The sequence below is a fragment of the Poecilia latipinna genome, unplaced genomic scaffold (genome assembly GCF_001443285.1).
Source record: "Poecilia latipinna isolate Pla-1442-1.1 unplaced genomic scaffold, P_latipinna-1.0 Scaffold906, whole genome shotgun sequence".
In the NCBI taxonomy this organism is placed as follows: domain Eukaryota; kingdom Metazoa; phylum Chordata; class Actinopteri; order Cyprinodontiformes; family Poeciliidae; genus Poecilia; species Poecilia latipinna.
The window spans coordinates 6,354-24,684 of NW_015113522.1; the positions used below are offsets into that span (position 1 = coordinate 6,354).

General features: G+C 39.5%; 1 protein-coding gene across 1 annotated transcript; it reads left to right on the forward strand.

Moving 5' to 3' along the window:
* Positions 1 to 262: 262 nt before the first annotated feature.
* Positions 263 to 6,642, forward strand: LOC106957471 (protein phosphatase 1 regulatory subunit 29-like). Its single transcript, XM_015048843.1, has 2 exons — positions 263 to 1,114; positions 1,445 to 6,642. Exons 1-2 carry the CDS (start codon positions 773 to 775, stop codon positions 3,941 to 3,943), a joined length of 2,841 nt encoding a protein of 946 aa, XP_014904329.1. The 5' UTR covers positions 263 to 772; the 3' UTR covers positions 3,944 to 6,642.
* Positions 6,643 to 18,331: the final 11,689 nt, after the last annotated feature.

Here is an 18,331-nt window from a genome sequence, read left to right on the forward strand (position 1 = left end):
AGCAACATGCAGATGGGTTTTGGAGCTTAGGTTTTTGGTAGGATAGTGTTATAGGAAGAAATATCTAAGAAGATGTTCTGTCAAGCATTTTGGTGATTAATAGACCGCGTTGTCTCTGACAAATGTTCTCTCTGTGCTGATGAAATATGGGCACTAGCTTAGATTCCATTGTACTTATCAGCAAAGGTTTGATGTTAATGTGTTGGTGTCAAGGACCAAATAAGGATGAAAATGTGGCAGAAATAAAGGCTAAGAGCAGGTTTTGTTTTTAAAATTAAATTGTGTGTTTAAACTGTATTATTCGGCGTCGCAAAGTTGAATGTGGTGGAGTTTTATCGTTTTCATCCCACAAAAATCTGTTCTTTTTTCCACAGTAAATACATATAGAAATTGACTTGCATAAAAATTCATAGTGCGCATATGTATTAATACATTTCTTGTGTTATGTTTTCCTCTGTAGATCACTCCGAGGTCCCACGCCACTGCGTTACACAGACGTCAAGTCTTCAGTGAGAGCATGAGGACAAGTTGCTTCCCTTCAAATTGTAGCTCAAGAAATTATGACATAACAAGGATCTGCTGCTCATCACCATAATGCTGAGACAGGCATTCTAAATCCCTCACTCCTTCTTCAGCACCCAGCCCAGACCCGTTTCTTTTTTGTTTTTTGGAAGTTTTTCCTGGTTTTCCTTATCCTATAATCAAATCCTTCTTCGTCTTTGCCCTGATTATAACCTTTGCACTCTACCTTTTTTTTCTTTTCATTGACATCATGCTGCGTGCTTCCACTCTTTCAGTTCTCCTCCCTCTTACACTTTTTTCGCTCCTCTTCTTTTCCTGGTTTCCCAACATGGCCAACGGGGACTGCTGGCTCATTGAAGGAGACAAAGGCTACGTTTGGCTAGCTATATGCAGTCAGAACCAGCCTCCCTATGAGACTATCCCCCAGCACATCAACAACACAGTCCATGACTTGAGGCTGAACGAAAACAAGCTGAAAGCCGTGCTTTTCAGTTCCATGTACCGCTTCACGAACTTGACCGACCTCAACTTAACCAAGAATGAAATCAGCTATATTGAGGACGGCGCTTTTGCAGGACAAGCCAATTTACAGGTGATAAAAAAAAAGTATATTAAAAGCACTTTGAGGCCTATTTGGTCTGAGAGAATTAAATATATTCTAAAATGCTAAGAAAAATCGACTAATTCTAATCTAGGTGGAAAATGTGCAGAAATCCATTGTGAAGTACTTTGTTAATTAACTTTATAAATGTTTATTGAATAAAAGAGACATTAAAAGCATCATGAGTAATTCTCAGTAGCGTGAGCTTAACTTTAACTGTTTTATCTGCGGTGCAAACTGTTATTATTCCCATTAGTTTAGGTGTGCAGTTTAACACAAGTAAGAAAACTGCCATAATATATATACTTTTTTTTCTCTTAGGTTCTTCAATTGGGTTACAACAAGTTGACGAATATCACTGAAGGCATGATGAGAGGACTCGGTCACATGCAGTGCCTCTTCCTACAGCACAACCTCATTGAAGTTGTTGCAAGCAATGCATTCTGGGAGTGCCCCAGCCTCAGCAGCATTGACCTGTCGTCCAACAAACTCGCCCACATCGACCCGGTCACATTCACAGCTCTGAACCGCCTGATGGTATGTGAACTGGCTGCAAATCCATTCCACTGTGGTTGCGATCTTCTAGGCTTCCTGCGCTGGCTCGAATCCTTCAACAATGTGACGCACACTTACGATCGCCTCCAGTGTGAAACACCAAGGGAAATATATGGCTACCCCTTACTGAGTTCTTTTTCTTCAAGCCACAGCGGCCGCAATGCCAAAAACATTTTGAACCATCGCTGCAAGGATGGTGTGATGATTCCAGGAATGACGTCTCTGCCACCAGATATCGACGGTCCTTCTGGGATTGGGCCGGACATGTTTGGTGGTGTCGGGCCATACTACCAACCCACCCCATCGTCTTCATCCACAGACGACAGCTTGAGCCCGAGCATTAAGCTCCAACATGTCTCTTCGTCGTCAGCCTCCGTCATTATAAAAATTCCAAGGCCGTTCAGCAAAATGTACATTCTTACACAATACAACTACTCAATGGCATCTGATGTCACCAATTTGAAACTGATGATACAAAAAATAACTCTCGACAAGCTTAGACCTAGCAATAATTACACCTTCTGTGTGTGCTCTGTCCGTAACTCTCAGCGTTATAACCACACCTGTCTCCAGTTTACCACGCGAGGCCAAAATCGGGACGATATGCTCCCCACTCCCTCAACCACTACTCACTACATAATGACCATTGTAGGCTGCCTTTTCGGCATGCTCATTGTCATAGGAATTGTCTACTACTGTCTTCGTAAAAAACGAATGCATGACGAGAAGAAAAAGTCCATCTCTGTGAAAAAAACTATTCTTGAAATGCGTTACGGGCCGGAGGTGGCAGCAGCAGTAGCAAATGATCCATCGGCAGTCCAAAAGCTTCAGGAGCAGTCCAGGGAGCATCACCAGTATCAGCATCACCATGGCGGAAAACTGTCCACGTCCTCCAGCTCTGGACTGCTACATTCTGCAAACACTACCTCCTCGAGACTTTCCTCTATCCCTCAAGTGGAAAAGATGGCCTCAGCTTTCTCCGAAGCAATGGCTACAAGCAAAGGAAACTACATGGATGTGAGAACTGGAGGGGCTGGGATGGAAAGAGTGGGGGACGGTGGCCATGGTGGGAGAAGGGGCGACGACCTGAGGGATGACGACGGAACCGATCTTGCCGATGATTCAGATGACGACGGGCACGGCTCCGTCTCGGAGATTTCTACCATTGCCATGGAGGTGGACAAAGTTAACCAAATTATTAACAACTGTATTGATGCCCTTAAACTTGATGCAGCAGCAGTCGCTGCTTCAGGCACCTCCACTAGCCATACGGCTTCTAACAATCCCACCTCCCCACCTCCCACCAGCACCTCCCCCCTTACCCGTGGCCTAATCCCAGGAGGGACAGAGACGTGTCAGGTCATTGCTCCAAACAAAATACCACCTCCTCCGCCCCTGCCTGCACTAAACACCCCTCTCTCTGAGCGACCAGGGATCACTGGCGGGGGCTTCGTTGTCTCTCCCCCGTACAGGCACCCTCCCCCAGCCACAGCTGCACGTCCCATTCAGCGGCAAATGAGTGCAGATGCAGCTGTTGTTATGGCAAATGCTGTCAAAAAACAGAGCAGCACCACATCTTGTGGCTCAACAGGTCGAGACAGGGAACGTGGAGGATCTCGAGTGTACAGTCTGGATGTTCCTGAACCAAGAAGCCCGGATGCCTGTAACCAACAACAGCCGCAGTACCCAGACCGAGCCAGTCCTGTGGGATGTGGGGAGCCGCTGGAGAGACTGCCTTTAGTAGGGAGTGGGAGCTGTGGAGGAGGGGGTGGTGGTTGCGACAGTGGTGGTGTTGGTGCCCAACATCCGGACAGCCAGAAGTCACATCATTACCATCAGCAACAGCAGATACAGCAGCAGCAGCAGCAGCAGCTGGACGTGCAGCAGGACTACCACTGCTCGGAGCACCGCCACTCTGTCCCAGCTCTTTACTACCAAGGGTCCCACCATGGCTCCCCAGCCCAGCGGGTTTCTTTTCTAAAACCCCTGACACGATCCCGCAGGGACGCAGCATCCTATTCCCAGCTTTCCCCTGCCCGCCAACACTCCAGTTACTCTGGATACTCTTCTAGCCCAGAGTACTCATCGGAGAGCTCGCTGCGCATCTGGGAGCGCTTTCGTCCATACCGAAAAGGGCCTCGCGACGAGGCCTGTTACGTGACAGCTGGAAACGCTCTTCGAAAGAAGGTGCAGTTTGCTAAAGGCGAGGACCTGCATGACATCCTTGATTATTGGAAGGGTGTCTCTGCTCAGCAGAAGTTGTAACTGGGAACGGAAGTTAAGCAGAGTGGGAAATGGAGTTTTGGTACTTTTTATCCTGATAAGCCCATGGGCCAGAGAAACCATTTGAAGTTTATTGAGGGGAAAAATGTAGGACAAATTTTTCCCATGGGCTTGTTTTTTTTTTTTTTTTTTTTTTTTTTTTTTTTTGGCATGCTAGGTGTATAGGATATTGTGCTACAAGCAAGTACTGTGAGACTGTGCCTGGGAATTGGACATTCATTACAGTGCTTTTTTGAAGTTTTTTTTAACACTTCATTGTAGCATTTTTTCCCCTTTTTTTGGTGTTTGTGTGTTCCATTTATTATACAGGGAACAAATGCCTACTGTGTAATTTAGTACTCTTTGAAGTGATCATGTTTTGTGATCCTATGGACCATTTTTTAATCAGTGCCATGTTTCATCTTAAGCTTTAAGCTTATTTGATCCTAGATGTTCCTGTTGTGTATCGGAGTTTACATTCATTTCAGCTTTTAAATGATAGGTGACGTGGAACGTATGGAATCAAGACCCTTTTTTGCAAATTCAAAGATTGGTAAAAAATCTGCACAATGCAGTGTTGTACTCTTTCCTCTCTTTCAAGCATTTGTTGCAATGAATAAAGCAAACAGATCATTTGCATTCAAATGCTGACATGAAATTATCAGGTCAAAATTAACTATTCAGCTGTGTGAATTTGGAGAGAGATGAGAAAAAGAAGCAGTCTCCAAACAAGCATTGAAAGTCCATCCTTCTAGTGTTTTCACCCATGCAGTGTAGGTTTTTATTAATTTATTTCCTGCGTTTTAAAATTTGAACAGTCTAAGTATTTTAGATTTTGAACCAGGAATGATTAAGTTAAGTCCAGAGTCACCAGAAAAAGTGATATTGGCCTTTAGTTTCACACCAATAGGAAGTTGCCATGTCAACTTCAGCATCTTTAGCAGCTTTGGCTAACTTTTCTTATTTTACCAGGTATTCCAAATGCTACTAAATAAATGAAGGTTTCTCCAATGTTTTTGTGGCCTTGTGTTAACTGGCCATAGGAAGTTCGTAACCCTGTCTGGGCTACTCAAGAACTGCTTCTTTTCTTACTTCAAAATAAGGGTCTCAAACATTGATAACACAGGCTGTCAAGTGTAAAGCAGTCACCTTTGTATCCAGGGCTTAAACAGCAGCTTAGATTCACTTCACCAGGAGACGTTCTGACCTGGATGGAAATGGATTTAGCTTCGTGAGCCATTTTTATATCCTGAGTTCTCATGCCACTGATAACACCCCTTGTTGTTGAGGTTTAACACAAAATTTTCGTTATTTATAGATGAGTTTACATATCTCCCCTTGAAAACTGTTGTATTCCCCACCGACCAAAAAAGACCAAAAACATGTGAGTGAAAGAAATGCAATCGGAAGATGACGTACAAACAATATTTCTGAGTACAGGAGAAATGTACATAGGTTATAAACGTGTAATGTTGGAGAGTATCGTTTAATATGAGCATGACGTTACATTCCAAACCCTTTTGTCAAACATTCAAAATGAACGAGGCACAGTAGGAAAGGGTGCTTATGATTACTGCCAATGTGTTTATTCTGTTTCGGAAACAATCGCTATTGTCTATAAATGATAACCTAATTAACCAACTTGTGACAGGCATGTCCTCTTGCACTTTATGCCTCATAATTGTGTATGTGTAGCTGTGTGGTACACAGTGGTCATTGTAAGGAAGTGTCGGCATGCCTTGTCAGATAATATCTTATATGCCCAAACAGGCTTAAATTAATATCTTTTTTTTTTTTTTTTCCCCTGTGTCTGGTTGTCTCAGTCTGAACAACAATAGATTATTAATGGTATGTACAAATGTACATATGTCATACAAGTTCATGGTACGTTTTGTCATACTTCGGACATCACAGTGCTGTGATTACTCAAAAATGTTCTGTGATTTTTTTTTTTTTTTTTTTTTTTGGTAACAGCCGTCAGTGGACCTTGCTCACATTTTTGGGCAAATTAACCCTTTTCATAATCTGCAATTTGTGTCACTACCCTGGATTTAAAAAAAAAAAAAAAAAAGAAGTTTAGTTATTCAGCCATCGAGGACATTCTGTGCTAAACTTAAACATGTGAAAGTTTATTTAGCTGCTATGTTTTTAACATTCTTCTACGGTTGTCTTTTACCGACTTCCCACCTTACCTACCTCCTTGGGTAAAGTAGGATGTTGGTATGAGGGGAAGTAATGATCTGATATGCAGGCACACATAAGCAGTATTTTCTGGATTGTTTCAAGTGTTGAACTTTTGCAGTTGACCTTCAGCATCACCTATATTTATTCTGGTGAATAAATGCAAGGTGAACAGAAAATATGCAAAAGCATGTCCATGCATCTCCGTACCGATCTCATTCTCGTTTTATCTCTTTAAACAGTGGTTACCTTACACTTTCTTTTTTCTACCAATTTTGCTATTGCGAGGCATTGAGAAGAAGCATCTCTTTGAAATTCCAAATTCAGATATGAGAGGTGGAAACACCAAAACAAAATTCATGTTTTGAATGTGGCTTTGTCGGTGCTGTAATATCCCGTCCCGAGCGCCACGTTTCTAGCGTAGACCACCGTTTCATGATTATTGAGACGTTTCAACTTTTGTTGCTTTCCAATCATCTCAAGTAAAAAAAAAAAAAAAAAAAAAAAAAATATTTTTCAAGGAACACAAGATACCTTTATCAAATCCCTGGATAATTTACTCGCTTCGTCTTTCGCTGATATTTTTGGAGCATTTCATCAAACAGAGGAAATTTGGTCTATTTCCTCTATTCACTGCAGTCTCAACTGCCATAACCAGTTTACAGAAATGGACTCTGAAGGTAAAACAGCAAACATTCAGGATAAGAATGATGGCTTCACCTCAGCACCCATTCATGTTCATTTTACAAAATACACACAAAAAAATGTGACCTAAAATGTTGTTTGTATTTTCATATATATATATATATATATATATATATATATATATATATATATATATATATATATATATATATATATCAATGTGTTTTCAGGAAATAGACTTTCAGGTGTAAGATGTTTCAACTACTCTTCTGCTCTAACTCTATGAAAACATTTGCTTTAACTTACAGTGAAGCATTCACAATCCTATTTCAATGTCGAGGTGTGAAATTTTCTTTTATTTCAGCCAAAAAAATCAGAGAAACTATAGGTTATTGTCTTTAAAGAGAAATCAAAATGGAGGTACCGTCAACATTGCAAGCAATTTTCAAAAACAAAAAAAAAATTACAAGAATGGTATAACAGAGACTCAGAAAGCTCAGAGATATTTGTTCAGAATGTACTCTATAGACTTAGACGAATACGAGGATTTTATACCAAGATGATTTTCTAGAGCTGGTGGTAGATCAAGCTCACTCCGATAAATAGATTGGTTCTCCACACCTAGAAAATCAGCCCAGAGTCACGTCTCTAAAACAGTTCTCACACTTGTTTAACCCTCCTGCTGTAGTTTTCTGAAATTCTGTACAGGATTGCAGCTCAGGGGGACAGTTTAGCCTCAGAAATTGTAAAGATTTTTTCTCACCATTTCTGCAAGCAGATGCCCTGCAATCCCCAGTTTAATTTATTAACACTGTTGTATACGGCATACGGCGTTTATGAATGCTTCACGGTCCTCACCAACTTATTTTTGATTGGCTCCAGTATCTTGAGATACTAAAAAAAAAAAAACAAAAAAAAAAACTAAGTTTTCCCTCAAAATTAATATTGTGGGAAAATAAAGACACAAAATATAAGTTGCACATGTTGTAGTGAATCAATTGTTGAGAAGATAAACATAAAGAGGTGCAGTGGACGTGTAAATTTTGCATTTTAAACATCTTTGTGTCAACTAAACTGGGATAGAAGACACTGTATGAGCAAGACAAGTACAATTTTCATTTTATTATTTATGGCTCAAACAACATCCACATTTCCAATGATCAGAGTGTGCATAGTTGTAAATATCGACATTTTTCTGCTAATCTAACGAACAGTGGCCGGTTCAAATTCTGATGTGTGAAATCTGCAGATGGCAGATTTTAATTTCTCAATCTAAAATATTAGTCATAGCATCTGCGCTGAGACTGCGTTGTCCCACACAGCTGGCAACAAAGAGAAGGAAAAATCCCGGCCCACGTTCTCCATGAACCCCTGGAGGGTGACTTGCTCAAAGATGGATGGTCCTTTTGTAACGCCATTCCTCTTGTTTGTCTCAGAGCCGCAGGAAAGCGAGACGTGAAAAAGCCATCCACCACACCATCAATGTTTAATCATTATGTTAGAGACTAGCTTGGGTGTCGTCCGAAAAAAACAGACTGACATTTTTCAGCTTGAAACTTGTTACTGCAATTTGATTCGGTGCTGTACCAGTGCGGCCAAATTAAATAGGGACAAATTCTTTAATGTGATACTGCTGACTTTTACCCCTTATGACTGATGAATGAAACATCTTCAAATTGAAACATCCTCTTTACATTTCACACTAATAATGCATCCACACATTTAGCTGTGTGCTACATTACAGTATTTTCTACATTTGTCTTCCTTCCCCACAAAAAAAAAAAAATTAAAAAAAAAATGCATAGAGCAGATGATGGAAATGCAACATACAAATGTGAGTCAGAATGAGTCACACACACTGACTAAACCAAAATGACTCTTTTCCTGTAAGGCAGGTAATGTGCAAGGTCTTCAGAGAAAGGGCATGGAGTTAGACTTTGGTTGAATGCAGGCAGACATCTGTAATAAAAGATGTGAAAGGATGGCTACACTAAAACCTACCCTGCATGAATCAGCGCATCGCTTCGGATGAACTTTTGCACATGAATATGCACGCGAACGTGTCTGCTTAGCTGAAAAGTATTGAACAAGTTCAGAGAACGCAATGGTAAAAGCAGCTTTTTTTCAGGGGGGCTGAGAGAGGGGGGGCAAGTTAATCTACCTTTGATGTTAAGTAGGATGCAAAGCTTTTTCATTTGGTGTCTTTTAGACCTTTTCTATGATAGTCTGCTAAGTCTATTAGCTTTCTGTGTGGGGAAATTGGCCGGACTGGATAATGTGCCATATTTGATTAGTGGAAAACTGTGTGTCCTTTTGTAACAGCCACAGAAGAGCTTGTTGAATAAAACTAAAAATCATCCTTTCTTTTTTGTGTGTGTGTAGGTTGCTCTGATGTGAAACTGTATTTGACAAATTATGCATGTACCGCTGTGGTCGGGCAAGCATGAGAGGGGATTTTTCCACTAGGTCTACGCTCATCGACCACTTTCTTAGGCGCATCTTGCTGGCGCCGAGTTGAATCCCGTTTTGCCTTCGAAACCACTTTAATATTTTATGGAGTGGATTCAAAAGAGATTTCCACATTGACATGATAGCGTCGCAAAAAGTTACTGGAGAATTGTTGGCCAAACATCCGTAAGAAATCTCACCTACAGTGCTGTCTGCTCCGGCTCCGGTCGAGTTAAAGTCGCATTAAATTGCTCAGCTTCAGGATCTGCATTCAGGGGCAGCGGCCTCAACATTCCACGTTGTTGACGTTCGGCCATAGACCAAGCATGGCTAAGAGTAAACTAAAACAAATATATTAAAACCCGATTTATCACAGAAGCACTCACCTACCTTCAACATTGTTTTAGCTTAATGTATTAGCTGCAAATGTTGATATTTCTGAGCAGAAGAGCAGTTGAAAAACTTTAAAGTGAGCTAAAAGTTGGGCTATGGTTTGCCACCTCATTGGACCCAATTTCCAAAGGACTTAATCTGTGAAATATCTGTGAATTTTGTATACAAGATGAAAAAAAAAATTAAAAAAAAAAAAAAGGTTAAAAAGGCTTCTGTGGATGTTTTATACTCAGCCTGAATTTCTTGATATGTCTGTATGCTTCTCGGTTCTGAGTCTAATGTTTGTCTTTGTTTAATTTTCTTTTGGGGACCAGGAGGCGAATCAGGGGAGTGATTTTTAAGTAACTGCAATGATCTTTGTCATAAAGGTTAAGAACAGAGAAAGCTTAACTTAGTGTACTACATAAAAGAATAAGCTGTTATATTTGCATGATTCCTGTATTTTTTGAGCGATGCGATTTTATGTTGTGTACAATGAGCGAGCACACTTTGAAAACAAAACTCTGAGGCTGAGATAGTTTTGTTTTGTTTTGGTCCAACATCAAGGGTTTGGCTGTTCTCTGTCTTTTTGATGTATTTTTTTTATTTTTTATTTTCTAAATGTACATTCTTGCCAAATGGGTTTTCATCGGGTGACTGTACAACACGCCGAAATTGTTGACACACTACACTTTTAGCCACAGGGTGAGAAAGTTTACACTCCGCAGCAGAGGGCATTTTCACAACCGGCGATTGCTTTCATCCATCTCCATGCTAGTTTACGCAGATGAGTCTCTCACGGCAGATAGCAGCAGCTGGCTTTTAGGTTTGAGGCCATGTCACAGCGGTGCAATTTTCTCTTAATTCAGCCATTTTCTGGTGATTAAAAACATATCACTGCTTTAGAAAATTGCGGCGAAGTGATGTGGCCTCACGCACAGATAGCGTAATGGGCTGAACCTAATCTTAATCTATCAGTTTGAAGTCTCTGGTAAATTAATGCAGCGTCAGCAGCTCCTCCCTTAGCCTCTCGCTGCTAAAGGACTGACTTTTTTTTTTATTCCGCCTCCTCTGGTCTCAGAACCTGCTGGCTCACTATCCAGTTAGCTATTGAATTTGCCCCGCGTTCTAACGCGAGTCATGAGTCAGTCCTTTATCAACAGCATGTGAATCAAATTCGTTGAAATGCAAAAGGCAGGTAAGATACAAAACGAATGACTAGTAATTGAGTAAAAGTGAAGAATGGAGAGGGTAAAATATGAGGTAATACATTCCATAGCACAGAGAAAAGAGAGCACATTTTTGATGGAAGGAGAAAAGGTCCCCACTTAAGACATTTTTATGTTTTTTTTAAAAAGCCATTGCATAAAACTGGAACAAATCTGAAGAGAAGATCCAAAATCTGAGTATTTTCTACATGTATATTTCCTCTGCTTTGTTTGTTTTTTTTTGTCACACATTTCTTTTTTTTAGGGTTTTTATGTCAATATCAGACAAAAGCATAACTGGGCGTGCAGTTTTCAAATGATTGTTTAATTTATTAAGAAAAAAAAAAAACATATCCAAACCTCTTTGGATCTATGCGAAAAAGAAATCGCCACATGGATAAGTAGATGAACACGAACAGCACAGAAAACATATGGGGGGCTAAAAGAACGAAACAAATTCAATAATACATGAGAAATGAAGTTGCAAGGAAAAGGTTCCAACAGTGCTTACCGGACTTCGCTGAATCACAAAGACATTTATTACAAACAAATAGAGAAAACATGGAGTGGTGGATCAACCAAAATTACTCCAATATTACAAGATTATTCATATGTGAAGTCAAAAAAAAACAAAAAACTGCTGACCAAAGGTAGCTCAAAGGCAAAAAAAACTCCAAAAACTAATTATTAAGGCATTTGTTACTTTAGGCCCTGAACGACTTGCTGTGGTAAAGAGAATCACAAATTCTCCTCCATACAAGGAGAATCTGCTGCCTTCAGCTCATGACCTCAAGTCAAAGCCCAACTGGATCCTGCAGTCAAACTCTGCAATGAAATCCAGCTTAAAATGTTTTGCCCTGGCATTAAAATAGGTTGCTCGCGTTTGAAAGCAATTCCAACGTGGCAATTTGGTGGAAGAGAACGGGCCAAAATTTTTCCACAGCAACAGAAAAAAAAAAAAAAAAATGACTCATTATTTATCACAGACATTTGTTGGTTGTTGTTATCGCTAGCGGGTGACATTATAGGGTTAGAGGAAAGTTATTCTCTTACAGACGGCGAGGTTGGCTTGGATAGTTTTTTGTTTTTTTCTTCTTTTTAATTAATATAGCTGTCTTTGCAAATATTGGTTTTGTACAGAGGTTAATTTGGTCTGCTACAAAACAAATGGTTAGACAAAAACAGAAAAAAAAGTAAATGGTACAGAACCTTTCGCAGCACTGCACACTGAGCTAGTCAACATAATCAGCTTCAGTTATATTTAATTACGTAAAAAAAAAAAAAAAAAAAAAAAATCATGAATTAGACAAGTCAATTTCTCTTTATTGGAGCCAGAGGCTAATCAGTAATCTGTGGTTCCTGTTTCTCTAACCTCAGTCCCAGGGCAGTAAAACTTGCTAAAAGGTTCGACTGCGGCAAGGGAAGATACATTTAAGTGTCAGGGGCCCATCATTTAGATCAATGTTAATGTTTTCTGCCCTCTCGGAAAGCAGTGGCCCAGGCATTCATTGCTATTCCAAACACACAGTCGAGTTCTGTGGTGCCCTCAGAGCAGAATGATTGGCCTCGCCAGTGCCAGACATTTAACACTCTGCAGCTTTGGAAAAAAAAAAAAAAAAGAAAGTCTGCCACTCTTTGCAGGGAGGATGTGTTGGGCGGGGGACTGGGAGTGCGCTTTCCTTTTTCCTTTTTTTCTTTTTTCTTGACTTACCAAGGAAATTAGATGTCTGACTGATTTGTTCGTAAGCCCGCGATATCTTGGAGCTGCATCAACGGAAAGCATCTGATATTTATGCGCGCCTCGGAGAATGCTTCGTGCAAAAGCTTTGCTCGTTAAAGATCAGGAGCAGATGCTGTGGCAAATTATGAATTAGGATTGGGGATATCAAAACCTGCTCAGTCAGTAATCATTCATTTTATTTCTGCTGAGCTCCTGCTTTTATATCCAAGAGGTTATAATTTTCCACTTCGTTAATGAACACTGTGACATGAAAGATACGAGACGAGAAGCAAGAAAAGTGCCGCGCTGATTCAGAGCAAGCACAGTGGTTAATGCGTACTTCATTTTGTTGTTTTATGAAATAATTCTGTTTTGCTTTATTTGAAAACTTTCCTACTGGTTATGCTATTTAAAAAAAAAAAGTCTGATTGACATAAACAGTATCAGTGATCACAGCCATGTTCAATGTACTTGTAACTGTACAAAGTAAAACTTACAAAATGATTGCCTGACTACAGAACAGAGGCCCACGTTTCAGATTTTTGAACATTTTAACTTCCTTTTCTGGAGATGTTTGTGAAATTTGTAACTTTACCGTCTACGGATAGGCCCGACATTATACTAAATCAAAAGTCCAGAAATTGTGTCCTCGTCGAGTCTTGCGGGACTTACCCCTGCTGGTTTCATCCCAGTTAATGTTTCGAGACCAGGAAGGGAAAGACAAAGGAAAAAAAAAAAAGGTTTGGATTGGTGGACACAAATCTTGGCTCTCCTGCTTTCCTTTATCTGTTGCTTCTACTGACATTTTCTCTTTGCATTTTCTGTACAAAAGATCTATTTCTATATTTACAATAAATTTGTTATAAAAACAATAAAAAAATATGACATGTTTATGGTCTATTCTTCACTTATATGACGCAGGCACGTCGGCGTTTGGTACGTGCCTCTTTGTGGCAAACTTCCCTTATCTACGGAACAGTTCACACAGTTCAGCTCCTCTTCAATCCACCTGAACCACTTGTACTCTCCCATTAAATCCCCTTCAGTGCTTCGACGATGCACACGAGCACAGATGGGCACTTGGAAGAGCAGAAAAAAAAAAAAAAGCAAAGCCTGATGATTCATGTAAATAACAGGATGAACCACCTCAGTCAGAAATCCGCCGAGTGTCAGCTGTCAAGGTGTAATAAGCACTGGACATGCATGTTTTGTGCAACAACTCAGCTTGACAGGTTGATGTGAAAGGAGGGACTACTGATGGCACTCGTCTGTTTGCTAATAAGGCAACTCATGGTGTGTGCAGCTTTAGTCACAATGCATACAAACGCATGAGAACACTGCATGTTGTACAACAGGCAGAATCTTATTAAAAACGTACATAAGTAATGATCGGAGCTGCTAGAAGGCCCTCAGTACCAGATGGGACATTTCTGCATTGAGTCACATTCTCCCCATGTGAGCACGGGTTTTCTCTGGCTTCTGTAAGGTGTATGTGTGTGTGGAGGGGTTTTTATGCTCAGTGTGTTTCTGGGTTAGGCTTTTAAACTGGCAACTTATTCAGGTTGTACCCCACCTTTCACCTGCGGAAAACTGGAATAGAAAATGAAACATTTTTTTAAATTATTTGCATCCCAGCGCCACTATTTAAATTATTGCATATCGTAAAAATTCTCATATAATAAAATACAGGCAAAGTAATTTTTAAAATTAGAAAAGCTTATATCTTTCCAGGCAGCTGTACTGTATAGTTGTTTTAACTTAAAGGTAAACTGCGCCCCACCACTACAGCTTTTTTTTTTTTTTTTTTTTTTTTTTTTTTTTTTTTTTGCAACAAGTGATAGTACATGGTGTAATATTTCAAAGTGTCCAACCAAAGACAGATTGTAGTCAGACTGCCAGACTAATGCAGAGACCTGTGAAGGTGCTCTGATGAAAATCTCACTCAGTTCATCTTCGGACCATTCACACTCTATTCACCTCCGTCTAGATACGACCAGATCACACAGAATGCATATTAGTGCCAGGTGTAAATGGAGCCACTGCTGATTGAGGACTCACACAGATTTCTTCAACAAGTCCTCCTGCTGTTTGGCTATTTAAGAGACGCTGCTCTGCTGCTCTCATCGACTCCGATAAATTTAAAGCAATACGCTGCTTCTCCTATACTCTTTGGACAATACAAGCGTAGTTTAAAACATACGAATTGACAAATAAAACACCGGGATGCGCATTCCTTCCATTTTCCTGTATGCAACAGAGCTGCAATTCTTTTCCGGGGGAAATCCCTTTTCTCTGCACTGATTGATTGCAGAGATTCATGTAGGATCACAAGTTCACAAAAGCACCAATAAATCCAGCCCATCTACTTTGGAGTCGTGCCTTCAGTAGTATTGGTGCCAGTTTGAAAAAAAAAAAAAAAAAAAAAAGTGGAGGAGAACAAGCAGCTAAAATGATGCTAAAGGAAATTGGACATCTGGATAAATGACATTTGTTGGCAGATGTCCACCAGAGGCATTAATACAACAAAGCATTAAAAAAAAAAAAAAAAAAGTTTGCTCCTCTGCTTTAAAAGGTCTGCCAGTCAAAAGATGTTTAAGACAATTTGCCATCCCGACTGAGACACATCCTCCAGTGAGCATAAAAAAACCTCTGGTGACGACCTCCCTGTAATCTGTCACAGAATGACAGATGATGTATATTTTGGCATAGTGAAGCATGGGATGGAACTATAAGCTAAGTCAAGCCGATTGTATTTGTTGAACACGTTCCAGCAACGGGCCAAATCAAAACATGAAACAACAAGCAGAAGCAAGGATTTTAGTGCAGCGGTAAAATAAATGCAGAGCGCAATTAGAGATGTTCCGGTTGTTCTTATTGAAAGGCAACACTGAAAAAATTAGTTTGTAAGCCTTGATTTATGGGAGCGTAGTGTTGCGGCAGTTTTACTTTTTTTTTTTTTTTTTTTTTCCAGAATTTTATTCTCCGAGTTGCAGGGCGCTTCCGTCTCATGAACCTGTAAATTAGAATTAAATTGAACAACGCAGTGTAAATCCATATGATTAACGACAGAGATCCTAAGCTGCTTTGTGATCCAGTTTGTGATCTAATTTGATTTAACTTAGACTTGGAAGTATACTTCCAATAAACGAAAGTGGTAGTTCTGCCCAATTACACTCTGACAAGACTGCACCATGTCAGAGAAACATGCAATTTTAATGTTACTGTTGAAAACTGTGATGAGAGTATTGAGCTGCGGTTAACTTGCTCTCTCCTCTTTTTCTCTATTTTTTGATCATCATAATGTTTCACTGTCATTTCATGAGTTTTAGTATCTCTGGCACTAAATTCTACATGAGGTGTGTGCATAAAGACCACTCAAGGTCTATCCAATAAACTGGTTAATGCAGCATTTCTGGCATGCGAATAGGTGAATGCATCACACTTTAATATACAGTAGCTTAAAAAAACCCGGCCCTTACTGATATGGTTTTCTATTGATGTTAATGTGACGGTTTTATTCTGGGACGACGAGCCGTCGGAGAGCTGAGATGCTTTTTATAACCGTCTACAGCCTACAGCTTTTCGGTGACATCATAGCTGGGTGACAATAGGTCACAGAATCTGGCAGGAGTCATATTGTTTTGCTTGGTTACTCTCTCAACTGATAAGTGCATCATAACAAGTAATAATAATGCCAAAGGTTTAAATCAGTCATTGCGTAATCAGAAATGTTTCAGCTAAAAGATAAAAAAGAAAGAAAAAGAAATCTGTCTGAACTGTCTTTGTGGGTCTAATTTTAACCGAATGATGTCATTTATCATTCCTTTACCTCATATCCTGCCCCCTTTGCATGTCCCCTCTTTGTCTTCTCTTCACTGTTGATCTATTAATGAGGAAAATGGTTTCCCCCAACGGGCTGACAGCTTAGTTTTTTGTTTTTTTTTTCCCCACAGTTTTTTTATTCCCCTTTATTTTCCCATTCACTCTCTTCCCCAGTTTCTTTGTGACAGCATTATCTCATCTACTTGTTGTTTCTCATTGTCACTACATCCCTTTTTACTGAGATTGTTTTAGCCTTGGCATCTACAAAAAAACAAACAAAAAAACAAAAGCCATATTGCTAAAGATACAAAAGTCAGAACTACACATGCAGAGCTCTTTATGGTCTCTGGAATAACGGAGTGGATTAACCTTCCATCCCACTTTTACCAACGTTAAATCATATTCTATCATTTTTTTCTTTATGGTAAGACTATGTGAGTTTTTCATTGGCTTTAGCTTTCACACACAAAGGTAAAAAAAAAAAAAAGTGTGAGAAAAGCTCCCACACACACACACACACACTCCCAAACAAAACAGAAACAGAATTCAGAGAATGTAAAAAAACAACAACAGGAGTATCTGAAGACTAAAATCAAATTTGAAGTTATAAACAAACTTACAGACTAAAGATGTGATGTTTAAAGATTTAAAGTTACCACTAAAGAAAGCTTATATAGGGGTTAAGATATAACTTACTGTTAAAGGTTTGACATGGTTCTAATACCCTATTGAGGCCAGAGATCATTTTCAGCACTACCAATGACACTCGAAGCAGAGTGGAGTAGTGAAGCTATAAATTACTGAGTGGAGCTGAATTGTATCATGAAGTGTTCTTCGTTGCTGGGTTGCCGACGAAGAAAATTTTGTTGATCCTTGGATTACTTACCGTCCCCCTGCTGGGATCAGAACCGGATGAAGGAAGGCAGGTAAGTGGCGGTGAATAAACGATCTGTAGCTCCCCTAAAAGCTTGACTGATCTTCAGCTGGTATTTTTGCTGAGGCCAGACAGGTACACGGTGAGAAATAGTGGGTTGAAACTTTATATAGAAACAGTGGTCACTAATACAAGGCTGCAGACTAAACGCCACTTGAAGGCCCTTCACCTGTATACCCCTTCTGATTTTTATTTATTTATTTTTTTTCAGCTTGCACAAAGGAAAATTGCTCCAAGTTTATTCCTGTTCATTATGGGATTTTAAAGAAAGGGTAAAAAGCACATATAATTTTATAGTTTTTCATTGTAGTTTGTAGTTAGGGATGGTCATAAAAGTCACAATCATGTTTGGGGGTTTGAGAGTCAAGGCAATGAATTTTGTTAAGCAAATCGAGAGGCCTGAGAATAATCACAGCTACACGCTTAACAGACTCTTGTGGTGAGAGGAAAGTTTCTCTGCTGTGAACCAGAACCAAAAGGTGACAAGAAGATCAGGAAGTTACCTAATTGTTTAAATTAAAATCTTATTATCATCTATTTTGGTCCATTCCAGTTCTTACATTTACGAAATGCATTTTGAATAAACATTTATTATTTATTTTGGTAACACTTTATTTGAAGGGGGTGAATAAGGCTGTCATGACACTTTCATAAACATGACATAACACATGTCATGAACATCAATAAGCCTTCATGAATATTTATGACTGTTGTCATAAAGCGTCATTCGGTAAATTATGACACTTTTAATACAAAGTTGACTTTATTCAAAATGTCTTTGTTATGACAACTTGACATTAACTAAGAAATCATTACTGATTAAGCTTCACCTTTAATAACATAAAGTTACCTAATTTTTAAAGTGCAATCAGTAATACTTTTATAACAAATTTATATCAGTAATGATTTATTGGCTAATGTCAAGTTGTCATAAAAAAGACATTTTGAATAATGTCAACTTTGTATTAAAAGTGTCATAATTTACCGAATGACGCGTTATGACAACAGTCATAAATATTCATGAAGGCTTATTGATGTTCATGACATGTGTTATGTCAGTC

Excerpts from the sequence above, each read along its gene's own strand:
- LOC106957471 (XM_015048843.1), top strand. The coding sequence starts at position 773 with ATGCTGCGTGCTTCCACTCTTTCAGTTCTCCTCCCTCTTACACTTTTT. Across the intron at positions 1,115-1,444 it reads CAGGACAAGCCAATTTACAG|GTTCTTCAATTGGGTTACAA; the intron begins GTGATAAAAAAA and ends TTTTTCTCTTAG.